This window comes from Meriones unguiculatus, chromosome 12 (genome assembly GCF_030254825.1).
Source record: "Meriones unguiculatus strain TT.TT164.6M chromosome 12, Bangor_MerUng_6.1, whole genome shotgun sequence".
NCBI classification, from domain to species: domain Eukaryota; kingdom Metazoa; phylum Chordata; class Mammalia; order Rodentia; family Muridae; genus Meriones; species Meriones unguiculatus.
In genome coordinates, this window is record NC_083360.1 from 67,533,869 (window position 1) to 67,546,742 (window position 12,874).

Here is a 12,874-nt window from a genome sequence, read left to right on the forward strand (position 1 = left end):
CTGAGCTCTACTGTCTTCTGTCTTTTGACCTCCTGAATACCCAGTTTGACTGACCCAGAGTATCTGATCTTAAATGGGCTGAGGTCTTCCCACACTCAGCTATATGTAGAGCCTGCCTGCATCTTTAGCCTTATCTCTTGACCCTTCTCCAAGACATTTATCTTCCACCTTTTTCCAATTTTCTGTTTCTGAAAGTCAGCATGTATCTCTCATGTCTTGGATTTCATACATCCGGTTCTGCTCTGCCTCAGATCCTGTGATTTTTGTAATGCCCACCCAGTTTCAACTTGTTCTTTACATTAGCTGGGGAAGGTGCCTGTTATATTTAACTCCTTTCCCCACGGGATTATAAGACCCTTTTCTGTCTTATTGGTAGCTCTGTTTTCCTTTATGAAGCTCTCATCATATTGACTCTTTTAGCTGGAACCTCCAGTTGTCTCTATTCCTTCAGGGCTAGAGCAGGACTTCCTTTTCTGTTATATCTGCCGTCTGTCTAAAACAACAGTTGCTCACCAAATACATAAAATATACTCACTACGTTTACCCCAGTATTCCAACTGTTAATGTATTTTCAAAATGTCAAATATATATATATTTTTATCAGGTGGGAACTATTTGAATGGGCAATGTTTAATTCCTTTTTTTTTTTTTGTAGCTAAAAAGTGATTGTTAAAAGTGGTGTGTGTTTATGTGTGTATGTGATTGAAGGAATGACTTTCTTCTGTCTGTATACTTCTGTACCCTCATTATACACTACCAGCGAATTAATTTCTATTCAAGAGGCACAAGAGTACAAGTCAGAGCATGGACTTGTTTGTGTTCATGCTTCCCTTAGTCACTTTGCAGTTTTTCCTGGCCCCTTCTGGGGGTGCTGAACTGACTTGTCGGATGCAAAGGGAAATGAAGCACCCCTTTCTGCAGGCGAGCTCCCAGTCCATTGAGGAAAGCTACAATCCCACTAGCAGTTTCACTGCAGGATCCTCCATGCCTCATGAAAGAAAGAACATAGTTCTGCAGATCCCTAGAGAAGGACATAAGTAAGTCCTGTAGTCAGCAGGGAATTTATGTTGCTTTAGGGGAAGAGGGGCTAAGTTGAAGGATTGTGATGTAATTTACAAAAGCTGCTATTTTCCCCATAACTGCTACCATTTATTGAATAACTTGTATGTAGCTAACACTTAACATATAATATTTCAATTAATCTTTACAGAAACCCAGTGAGTGTATATTATTAAGCCCATGTATAATGGTATTATAGGTGAGCAATCAGGGTAGGAAAGAAAAGCAAACAGTTCAAAGCCAACAGTTGGTAAATGAGAGAAATAGAATTTAATTTGGAGTCTTCTGATTCCAGAACCTCATGTGATTCCCTAATAATAATATTTTGTAATAATAAATAACCCAAGTTGGTCTAACATTTTATTTACTTATTACTTTTATTAATTTAGTGTGTGTGTCTGTCTATCTGTCTATGGGTGAGTATGTGTGGGCATGCCATGATAAATATGTGGAAATATGAAGACAACTTGTTGGAACAGGTTTTCTCCTTCTGCTTTGTGGGTCCAGGGATTGAACTCATGTCAGGATTAGATGCAAGTGCCTTTACCTGCTGAGGCATCCTTCCTGTCTAGTAAAGGACAAATCCCTTTGTGTCTAGTCTTTTATTTTTAGTAATGTGGGCCTAGAATTCTCTTCTGCTTGTGTAGTAATGTGTATATTTGTTCAGTTTCACATAAGATTGCTCCCCTTTGGATTTTACATTTAGTTACATTGAGAATTGGTGAAACGTGAAACTAAAAGGCTGTCTTTTGCAAGGAGTTGAAAATTCAGCAGTGTTATAGGTTTGTCATCATTACTTGAGAAGTTTGATGTGCTTTAGCTGATGATTCTTTTGATACTATTCATACATTTGAAGCTTAAAGTATCATAAGTGAATTGAATCAACTTTGAGATCCTTGTCTATCAAGAATTCATGTCCTGGAGGCATCTTCTGTTACAATAACTATGGGTACTTCTCTCTGGTGCTGGGCAGGTTTGGTTGCATTAAACTTGATCAGTTAGAGGAGCTGTTTCCTTGGTTAACCTTAGGAGAAAGATGTACAGCCTACATTACTTCCTGGAGGTGAGTAGGACACGGATAAGTTGAGGTCTGAACACTGTAGTAGCTTCTACTTAGGCATTTCCTGTTCTTCAAAGGATATTGGAATTTGAATTGTAAGTATGTCAGCATGGTTGACAGGCTGGAAATAAGTGGATTTCTTCCCATTGAGGTAGAAAAATCAGAAACAGACTGATTGGCTGTTCCCAGACTGTCTTGCCAAGGAGTGTTTTAATTGGCTGTTTGGCAGCCTGCTTGGCATGGAACTTTCCATACTTTGCTTTACCTCGCTGCTGTCTTTGGATGCTGAGGAAATTCAGGCCTCTGGGCATTGTGAAAAAGTCTGAGACTGTATGATGTCACACAGGAAGGGGTTATGGAAGCTGATTGACTGTGGACGTACTTCCTTAGTTGGTCAGCTAGCTATAAAACAATCTGAAATCAAAGCTATGATTAGGAGCTAAGATCAGTAATAATTTACCCTCTGACCATTTGAAAAAAATTCTTTTTAGATTTTGTTCTTACATATATATTTTTGGTGTGGGAGATTGAACCCAGGGCCATGTACATGTTAAGTGTGTGCTCTGTCACTGAGTTACATACTTGGCCTTTGTTGCTTAAACATTAACAATATCTTTTAGTTTGTCAGTCTCTGACACTTTATTAAAATTTAATTTTTATTTATTTTTTAAAGACTTATTTTTTTATATGTATGAGTGCTTTGTTTTCATGCATGCCAGAAGAGGGCACCAGATCTCATTATATAGATGGTTATAAACCACCATGTGGTGGCTGGGAATTGAACTCAGAACCTCTGGAAGAGCAGCCAGTGGTCTTAACTGCTGATCCATCTTTCCAGCCCCTCTGATACTTTCTTATAGGTACTTTAGGACCCTGTCTTTACTTACTTTTCTATTGCTGTAACAAAACACAGTGACCAAGGCAACTTATAAAAGAAAGCTTTTGAAACCTCAAAGTCCACCTCAGTGGCACACCTTCTCCAACAGGGCCACACCTCCTAGTCCTCCGGAAACAGTTCCACCATCTGGGAACCAACCATTCAAATATATGAGCCTGTCGGGTGTGGGGGTGTGGGGTCATTATCTCTCAAGTCACCATAGACGCTAAGTAGTCAGTAAAAAAAAAGAAAAAAGTGGGGCAGATGCTGCATAGTCAGCCGTGTTCCGCCACCAAACTCTGGGAGACATAGCCAAGTGAGGCAGCTTACAACCATCTTAACCTTAGCGCCAGGGAATATTGTGCTCTTCTGGCTCTTACAGGCACCTGTGTGCGCTTAATATATTTGCACACATACACATAAATATTTTTAAATTAAAAAATTGGACAGAACATGAAATCCAGAGTTAGTAGATACATGAAAGGCTACTCAACCTCATTAGTAAATAATGAAATCAAATTAAAATCATGGTGGGTCATCTCAGGAATGGTGAACCTCTACTGATAATTTCAGATGTTCAGAATAAACTGCTTCTGGGAATTTAAGCCATCAAGTGACTTCTTTTCTTTTTAATTATTTTCTATTTTATTTATTGTTTTAGGTGTATGGTTTTATCTGAATTGTGTGTATACCACTTGCATACAGTACCCACTTAGGCCAGGAGAGGGCACCAGATTCCCCATGGAATTGGAATTGCAGATGGTTGTGAGCCTCTAATGTGGGTGATGTGAGTTAAATTTGGTCCTCTAAAAGGACAGTCAGCCCCAAACCATCTAAAATTAATTAAGCATTACTCTGTAATATTAATAAAATCTGAGGTCTTGTCCAAGTTAAAATCCATCAGTAAACTGCAATTTTATTTATATTAAATAAGATCATTGGTAATAGAGTAATGCAGTTAAAAACCACAAAGTTTAATATCTGAAGGTGTTGGCATTAAAGGAACAGTATTAACTTTTTTTATTACATGGCTGTAGTTGAAAACTATGGCATCTTTTTTGTTTGTTTGTTTTTCATTTCTGGTTTTTCAAGATAGGGTTTCTCTATGTAGCCCTGGCTGCCCTGGAACTCACTCTGTAGACCAGGCTGACCTTGAACTCATAGAGATCCGCCTGCCTCTCCCTCCCAAGTGCTGGGATTAAAGGCCTGTACCACCACCACAGGCCACATGATATCTAATTTTAGCTCCTATGATTAGGAGCTAAGATAAGCACATTCAAGAAATAGAAACATAACATTGGTGATTAACTTTTTCTTTCTTTTTTCCAACGTGGTACTTACATCTTAAGTATTACAGTCTTATCTCATTCATTTTCTGGTGTTCTGTTATGACAGTGGTGCTCAGACCTCAATCTCTATATATAACTAAAATTATCAGTTGCTGACCATTCCCACGTAAGGGACTTTTTAAATGGAACCTATGAAAGTCAGATCTGCTTTGAATAGCATTGTAAAACAAAGCACTCTTCACTGAGTTAGCCAAGCCTGGAACCTCGTTAGGACTTTCTCCTGGTGAACACAGAAATTCACTGAGCAGTGACGTGAGTGTTTCCCTCACTCATGCTTTTTCAAGGTCTAAAACGCCACCAGGACCACTTGTGGCCAGTTGGCCACAGGAATTTACAGCCAACAGGTCTGCATGCTGATTCCTCTCATGTGGTTTGCAGGGAAGGATTGCAGAGCTGGAGCTGCAGTTACAGCATGGCAAAGAGGGACCTGAGGAGGTGCAGTACAAGCAAAGCACAGCCTGGCTCTGGTAAGGAGATGGCATTCTGCCACACGCTGTTGTCACGGGACATGAGCAGTGAAGGGGACAGACAGCAAATGCCTTAAACACTTCCGGGCTGGCTGCATTACCTTCTTTGTGAGCCAGAATGAACTCGGAAGACCTGATAGCTTTATTTTTACCTGCTCCCTTAGATATGATAGGGAACACTGTTTTCAGAAGTGTGTGTGTGTGTGTGTGTGTGTGTGTGTGTGTGTGTGTGTGTGTGTGTGTTTAGGCCTTCCCATTCCTCAGGCTCTATGAAGAATTGATACCAGTATCCCCTAGAGATAGCAAAGTCTACTGAAGTTCATGTCTCACACACAGCATGGTATTTCCTTGTAACATATTCACATCCTTCTAGATCTAAATCACCTCTAGATTACTTTGGTAACTTGTACAGTGTAAATTTTGTGCATATCCTTGTGCTGTGTTGTTTAGTGAATGTGACAAGAGTCTATACAGCTTCAGTCCAGACCCAATAGATAAATATTTTTATCTATGTTGGTCAAGTCTGTAGATGTGAAAGTCACAGATACAGAGGGCTAACTGAATATGTCTCTATATATTTTTGGCCTAATGCAGTGTGGGAATGGTTTGGTCCTCTCCATGTTGTTTCTTATAATTGATTGTTTTACTCCTTTTAAATAAAAATTCAGTTTTCCATTTAATCCATTACCATTCAACCTCAGATGTAGTCTAGAATTACTCCCCTTTTCCTGTCTTTGCTAAGACAGCTTCATGACTGGGACAACCTTTCTAACTCAGTCCTTCAGTTTTCTTAGGTGCTCCCTAGAGTGTTCCTACTATAATACCAAGAAGTGTTTAAGTGCTAACACATATAAAGCGACACAGTATATAGTTTGAAAAGAATAGTTTGTCATATTAATTGATGCAGCAAACAAAGTGTCCAAAGCCTAAATCCATAGGTTGCTTTATTAAATTAGACACAAGTTGCTGGGTTGTAGAAAATAAAATCTTTAGTTATTTAATTATGTTCTGTTTCATTTTACAGACTTTTTAAAAAAAAGCAGTGGATTTATTATTGGAAGTTAAGAACTTGGGTTTTACTCACTTTTTGGCATTTTATTTTGTTTTATGTATGTGGCTGTTTGCCTGCGTGTCTGTCTGTGCATTGTGTTTATGTAGGGTACACAAAGACCGGAAGAGGGCAACAGATCTCATAGAACTGCGGTTACACATGCCTGTGAGCCACCATGTGGATGCTGGGAACTGAACTCAGGTCTTCTGGAAGAGCAGCCAGTGCTCTTAGCCACTGAGCCATCTCTTTAGTCCCCCTTTTTGTTGTTTTGAGATCTAATTTTACTGTGTCTTCTGGAAGTGGTAATTTGACAGGAATAGCATACTTACTGCATTCTCAAATATGTAGACCTGTGGACATAAAGCCTCTAATGAAACTCATAAACTGTATGGATGTGAGTATCAGGGAGAAATGGCCCTAGATGTTTCTTTAGTGTAGAATAGACCAGGGGACTTTTCTATACAACTGATAAGTAACTGACAGGCTATTTTGAAATGAACTCTTTAGCAACTTTATTTGAATACAGTCCCAATCCAAATAAAGACATTTCACTATTATTTCAAATGTATTTATTATCTGTTGTGTGCCAGGCATTCTTCTGTGCATAGAAGAACAGCATTTTTCTTTTGTTCTCCTAATCCTTATAAACCATTGAATTGAAACAGATAATAGGCAAACAAACAAATGGAATAGGACAGATTTTAATTAGGACAAAAGTAGTAGAGAGTGAATGGCTGTGGTGACGGGGAGGGGCTGAGGGTTAATTCGATCCGTAGGCAGTTCTGGAGTGCCTGTTTAATAATGTGGCCTTGAGATGAGACCTGAAGTGATGGAGTGAGCCAGTTAGAGGCGAGGGAAGAACCAGCAATGGATGGCGAATTCAAAGGAGTGTAGCTAGAAAGTGAAGCCTGGGTGACATGGAAGTAACAAGGAAGCAGCTAAGGTGTGGCCTAGAGTTCTAGAGATAAAGAGGTCTCTGTGAGAGGGGTAACTGGTGGGTTTGAATCTGGACACCCGCTTCCTGGTTTGGAAGGAGTGCTCTGAGTGTGGTGAAGGCAGATCTTGTGGACTCCACTGCAGTAATTCAGGCAAAAGATGGTAGAGTCTTGGGCTAAGGTAATAGCAGGAGAAGAATGAAGTCAAAAGATTTTGAATCTGTTTTGAAGGCAGGTTCATAGATCTATAATTTCATAAGTTTAAATTATTGATTTAAATGGAAGATGGACATCAAAGGTAAAAACACTGATTGAAAGAATGAAGCTCCCACTGACTAAATTAGGAAAAATAGGAGTTAAGACAATCAACTTTTTCAGATTCTAGACCTGAAAGATGTAAAATACCTAATGAAGTCTCGAACTAGAGAAACCAAGTAGGTTCTTGAGTCTAGAGTTCTGAGGAGACATAAGGATGAGAGGTATCATTTTTGGAATCATTGCCATGTTGGTGACAATTGAAACCATGATGTTAGATGAAATCTAGGAAGTTTGTAAGGAAAGAGAATTTTAGAGGATTGAGCCCTGGACTGCCTCGGCATTTAAAGGAGGGGAGGCTGCAGAGGAAAACCATGAACTAGGCAGAAAACCAGCAATCAATAATAGAAGAGAACTGAAAGTGTTGCTTCTCTAGAGTCAAGGACAGACAGTGAGCCAAAAAGGAGACAAGCATTGTGTCAAATACTGAAGATGGAGATTAAGAACTGAGCATTCAGTTTAGCCCCTTGAAAGTCTTCTGTGACCATAACAGGAGCTGTTTGGGTGAAATTGTGGGATAAAAGCCAGACTAGTGATGGACTTGAGGCACAAGGAGTTGAACTTGAATCAGACACAGTTAATTCTGAAAAAGTTTTGATGCATAAGGGCAGTAGTAATGTAAGTAGCTGTAAGAGGGCCCTTTCTTCTCCTAAGAGCATAGATATTGCAACATCTTCACTTACTAAGGTCAATGACACATACAAGAAGGGGAAGCTGGTAACGCAGCAGAGAGAAGTAAGCCATCAGGAGCTCTGTTGTGACTGTGCATGCCTGTTAATAGACAGCCACTCATTTGTTACTATCACACACTGGACAATAAAAGATTACAGTAAATGTGGACAGTCCATAGCTAAATTTGTCGTTGAATTACTTTTTAAAATACACTTGTGGTCTATAAGAGCAATTTGCAAGTATGTGAAAAACTTGACTCTTAAGGATGACTTATTCTCAGGAACGCTGACACACTAAGAATTTATTATATGTCATATGCAAATATTTATAAACATAAAGTATTATATTCATAAAAAACCTAGAGGGGCTGAGGCTCTGGCTCAGTGGTTAGGAACATTACACTTTGTGCTCTTAACAGAGGACCCAGGTTCACTTCCCATTATTCATATCAGGTGACTTATAAACACTTGAAATTTGACTCCCATGGGATTCCGTACTCTAATCTGGCCTCTTTGGGCACCCATCCACGTGCACGTGCACGCGCGCACATCCACACACCTACACATTTACACACACTCTCATACACATGCACACATGCATATTCATAAATAAAAAGAAAAATTTTTTAAATGTAAACCTGACACAGTGCTTTCTCATCTACCTCAGAATTCCTATGTTGGAAAAGATGTTATAGTCTATAAATGTTTACACTGAAGATACCTACCTTCCAAGCCCACAATTATAAATATCTTTTTTGGCTTTGGTACAACTCTACAACCAAAATTTGAAGTTGTATTTTATATGTACATCCAGTGATTTCTGTATATACTGTTTGGATACAGTAAATTGATGTTTTGGTGAGCTCTGAGGCAAAAAGGAGAGTGCAATATCGTTTGGGGGCTGCAATAACAGAAATACTATAGACTGGGCAGCTTTCACAACAGAAGCTTTCTCCCAGCTCTGGAGTCTGGGAACCAGCGTGGCTGGTAAGTCCTCACAGCCCGTGTATCCTCACATGGGAGAAACAGAGAAAGGATCAAGCTTCCTCATGCCTGTTCCCATGAGGGCACTCCTTTTATCTGTGAAGGCCCTACCTCCATTGCTGTCATGTTGGATGTGTTCATCACAGGCTTAGGGGGCGGCAACACCCAGTTTTTAGAAGGGTGAAACAAAGGATACCTGCACACCCAACTCTCCACCGGGATGGCAGTGGCACAGCACACTGCCTGTCCTTGTTTGCACTTTCTCCTCACCTGTCTCCACTAAATGATCCTACAGAAAGGAAAGTGAGCCCAACTTTGACATAAAGCCGTCATCAATAGCTTTTTGCGACACAGCTCTGCACATGTACTTTTAAGACCCAGAGGCATTGCTAGAAGTTTTAAATTTTAAAATTAATGTTGTTGCACTTATCATTATTTTTGTGTGTCCGGGGCATATGGGCATGCACATGCCACAGTGTGCAAATGGAAATCAGGGGGAAACTTATAGGAACTTGAACTTTTTCCTTGTATCATGTGGTTCCCAGGGATCAAACTTAGGTCATCGGGTGCCTCTATCTGCTGAGCCATATGACTGGCCTTCTGGAAGTTCTTATAAATTGATGAATAAGACCGTAGGTGTACTCCTTGGTGTCTCAGAAGCGCATGTCCATTTTCCATCTTTATTGCAGGGTCAGAGACTTGCTGACCGATGAGATCACCAAGACAGCTGCAAAGTAAGTCATTTCTTCTCCTACCCCAAATACTAATAAACCTTTCACTTCCTGACAGGTATACGTGCCTTCTCCTTTTAGGGCATTTCATGATGTTAAGAACTGTAAAGAACCCTTTGGGTTATTTTTATAGAAAACCATTGTTAGCCCTGTTAACTATAATAATTGTTACTACATGCTTTTTTTTGTGCAAACAAAGAGGGACTGGTATGAATACATAGCTTTTTATTGAGAGATATTTACCCCAAACACCTACAAAATGCCATATGGTTTGGCTTAAATTTAAAGGATTATAATTTAGTTCAAGGAAGAAAAATGTTCAGAATGTGAGTTACATTAGGTCTACAAATAGATTATTAAATCTTAGTTGCAATGCAGCAAATAAAGTGGGGTCTCCTCTTACATTTCCTGGTTGCCATGGGGTCCAGTATATCTGAAGATTGGATTCTAATTAGCAATTAATCTGACCTTGAATAAACCTCCTCAGTTCTGTGACAAACTTTAAAGAAAATGACATTGATATACAAACACTCATATAAAGACTAAGTAAAAGACAATGTCAACCATATCCTTGTGGTGTTTTTAACAAAAATTACTCGAGTGTTACTACCTTCAGGCTTCTTATTTACCTTAAGCCAAAGCTCACTAAGGAAATTACACCCTAATGAACTTACTTGCTGCAGCGATCTCTTCAGGCTCCTCTGCTAACAAGCTGACTAATTGTTCCTGGCAGCAGAGACCCAAGCCAGTCGTATTCATCTCTCCCCTCCACCATCACCTTCTGCTGCTGTGTCATGTTGCCTTGCTTTTTTCTTAGTCTCCAAATGACACACACACACACAGCCCTGGATTTCATGACTACTGAAGGCATATCCTATGGAAGCATTTAAGTGCAATATTAACGTACCCTAGTTATAGCCTGGGACATTGTATAGCAAAAAAGATTTGGCATTAAGGAGAGCAGAAACAAACGACCACGTAATTGCCGAGTTGTTCTCAGAACTCCCTACCATACTGAATAAAGGAAAAGAGAACTGGTGGTCTTCCTGCCCCCCCTGCTGAGCTGGGCATGGGGAAATAGATGTTGACCAGATAGAGGCTCCAGTGCAGAAAGGAAGCCAAAGGAATACCTGTGCTCTGCTTCATAGGTACGGGTGGGCTGTCTTGCACATTTTCCTTTCATAGTTAGTGTTATTGTGCAATGTTCTTGTGTCCTGTTAAAAACATGTCATTTGGAGCAAAAAGCTTAGAAGGTGAAGAAACCAGCAGGCTTATGTTCAGACAAACTATTGTTTTGCTTCTGAAGTCACCTTTATGCTCCCTGTTCTTAAATCTTATTGCAACATGACTTTTCTGTACAGATTTGCAAAGCATCATGTTGTGACTAGTACCCAAGGTTTATGTTCTCGGGGTGAAACAATTCGTGTTCTCATGGGATTACTACCTTTTTTTTTTTTTTAAAGTCAAAAGCGTAAAGGTGTAACTTAAAAAAAATTTTTTTTTAAGATTTTATCTTAGTAAAACAGTTGGGGTAGTGCTGTGTCAGGAAGTGAACAAAAGATATGTGAAGTCCAGAGGCTGAACGACAGTGAGAGAGCAGGGAAAATGGCTGCTGCTTGCTCTTTGCTTCTTTCCAGTGGCTTCCTTCACCCAGTAGATTTCTCACTCCTACTCTTTCACAGCTTAGCTTTTGGTGCTTGGACCTTGGCTGCCATGGCTGCCTGAGGCCAGGGCTTGTTTTGTTCAGGAAGATACGCTACAGTCACAGAGCTGTGGACTTGCTCATATGAGAGAGTAATTTTGAGAATCAGGGTTATGACTATGGAAGAACCCGAACATGGATGAGCTGGTGACGGATGGCAATTTGTCTTCATTGTTACTAATTAAATGGATTTGAACCCGAAGACAAAAATCCCCAAATGATTGGGTCACTTTGCTGATATGTAACGTGATACTGTGTCCCTCAGAAAGCATCACTGAAGCTCATCCTTCCTTGGGCTTTTTAATTAGGTTAATGACATCAGTTTGTTCCAAAGGACAATTTAATTAAAATGTCAGTGGTGTTGCTTAGATAAAGACTGAACTGATGCTGACATGTTATTATGCAAATTAGTCACAGCTGTTTGACTGGTAGGGGATGGTTATTTGAGTAACAAGGCAGTGAGTTTGTGCTGCTCCAGTTGTAGACTTTTCTCTGGCTCGCTCTTCTTTGAATATGTTTTGCTAAGTATGCAGTGTGTACTGTCACTCAAAAGCTGCTGTTCTGGGTGTGTAGCAGGTTTGCGATAAGCAAGCTCCCAGTGCTGGTGCCTTCGCCAAATGCAGAACTTGAACCACAGATGCTTTGTGTTGACTGAAGCAATTGTGTTTTATCTAGAAATTAATGTGTAGATAAAATTTAGCCTATATCTAAAGATCGATTTACCAGTGGCCTTAAATACATTTTTCTTCTCTTTGCCCACGGTACATATTCAGATGTGTCAAGAAGTGTTTGGTTGGGAGTACTGTTTTAAAACTGAGGCAGGATCTAGAGAGATTGCTCGGTGGTTTAAGAGCGCTTGTGGCTGTTGCAGGGGACCCAAGTTTGGATCTCAACACTCATCCATGTCAGGCAGCTCACTCCTGTAATTCTAGTCCCAGGGGATCCAATGCCCTCTTCTGGTCTCTGATAACATCAACACATACATACCATATACACCCATGGGTGTGCGGGCGCACACATACACAAACATTTAAAAATCAAAATAAATCTTTCAAAAGAAACAGGCTAAGTTCTCTTTTGTAACTTGAATGTTATGAAGATTCTTTTTATGCCATCTTGTATAAGACACTTATTTAATGAGAACTGATATGCAATTTGGGGTAGCCATTTAACTGTTTTCTTTATGGTGAGAAGACTAAGGATTAATTTTCAGATTACTGAGAATTTAAAATAATTCCTTTCCCCTCCTCATCCCCCACCTGTTTTCTTTCTGTTGTTGCTCCTGCACTTCTTCCTCAATCCATCCTTAGGGATTAATAGCCATTTTGTATCAGGACAGCTCAGTATATTCATAATTGAAAGAGAAATGATATAGCCTGAGTGTTCCTTATCCAAAATGCTTAGGATCATATATTTCAAACTTTTGGCATTCTTCAAATTTGGGAATGGTAGCATAATCTGAATCTGAAAGTTCAAAATGCTCAAAAATCTGAAAAAAATTTGAACATTGTTACTCAACCTGTACTAACTCAAAAGATTTAGTTTTGCTTTTGTTAAGTGATTTTTATGATGCAAGTCGTAGCTTGCTTCATGGTTTTTTTTTATTATTAGTTTAAAAAGTGCTTTGTAATCCAAAACCTCAGAGGAATCCATTTGTCTGGACCTCAAGGAGT

The 12,874-nt window shown here is 39.6% G+C and overlaps 1 protein-coding gene across 3 annotated transcripts in view; it reads left to right on the forward strand.

Moving 5' to 3' along the window:
- Positions 1-12,874, forward strand: part of Focad (focadhesin) — a 315,631-nt gene that overhangs the window by 241,194 nt on the left and 61,563 nt on the right. For all 3 annotated transcript variants that reach the window (XM_060365822.1, XM_060365823.1, XM_060365824.1), the window contains 2 exons: positions 4,724-4,812; positions 9,458-9,502. In XM_060365822.1, coding sequence (XP_060221805.1) covers positions 4,724-4,812; positions 9,458-9,502 — 134 coding nt within the window. The remainder of the gene's footprint in view (positions 1-4,723; positions 4,813-9,457; positions 9,503-12,874) is intronic.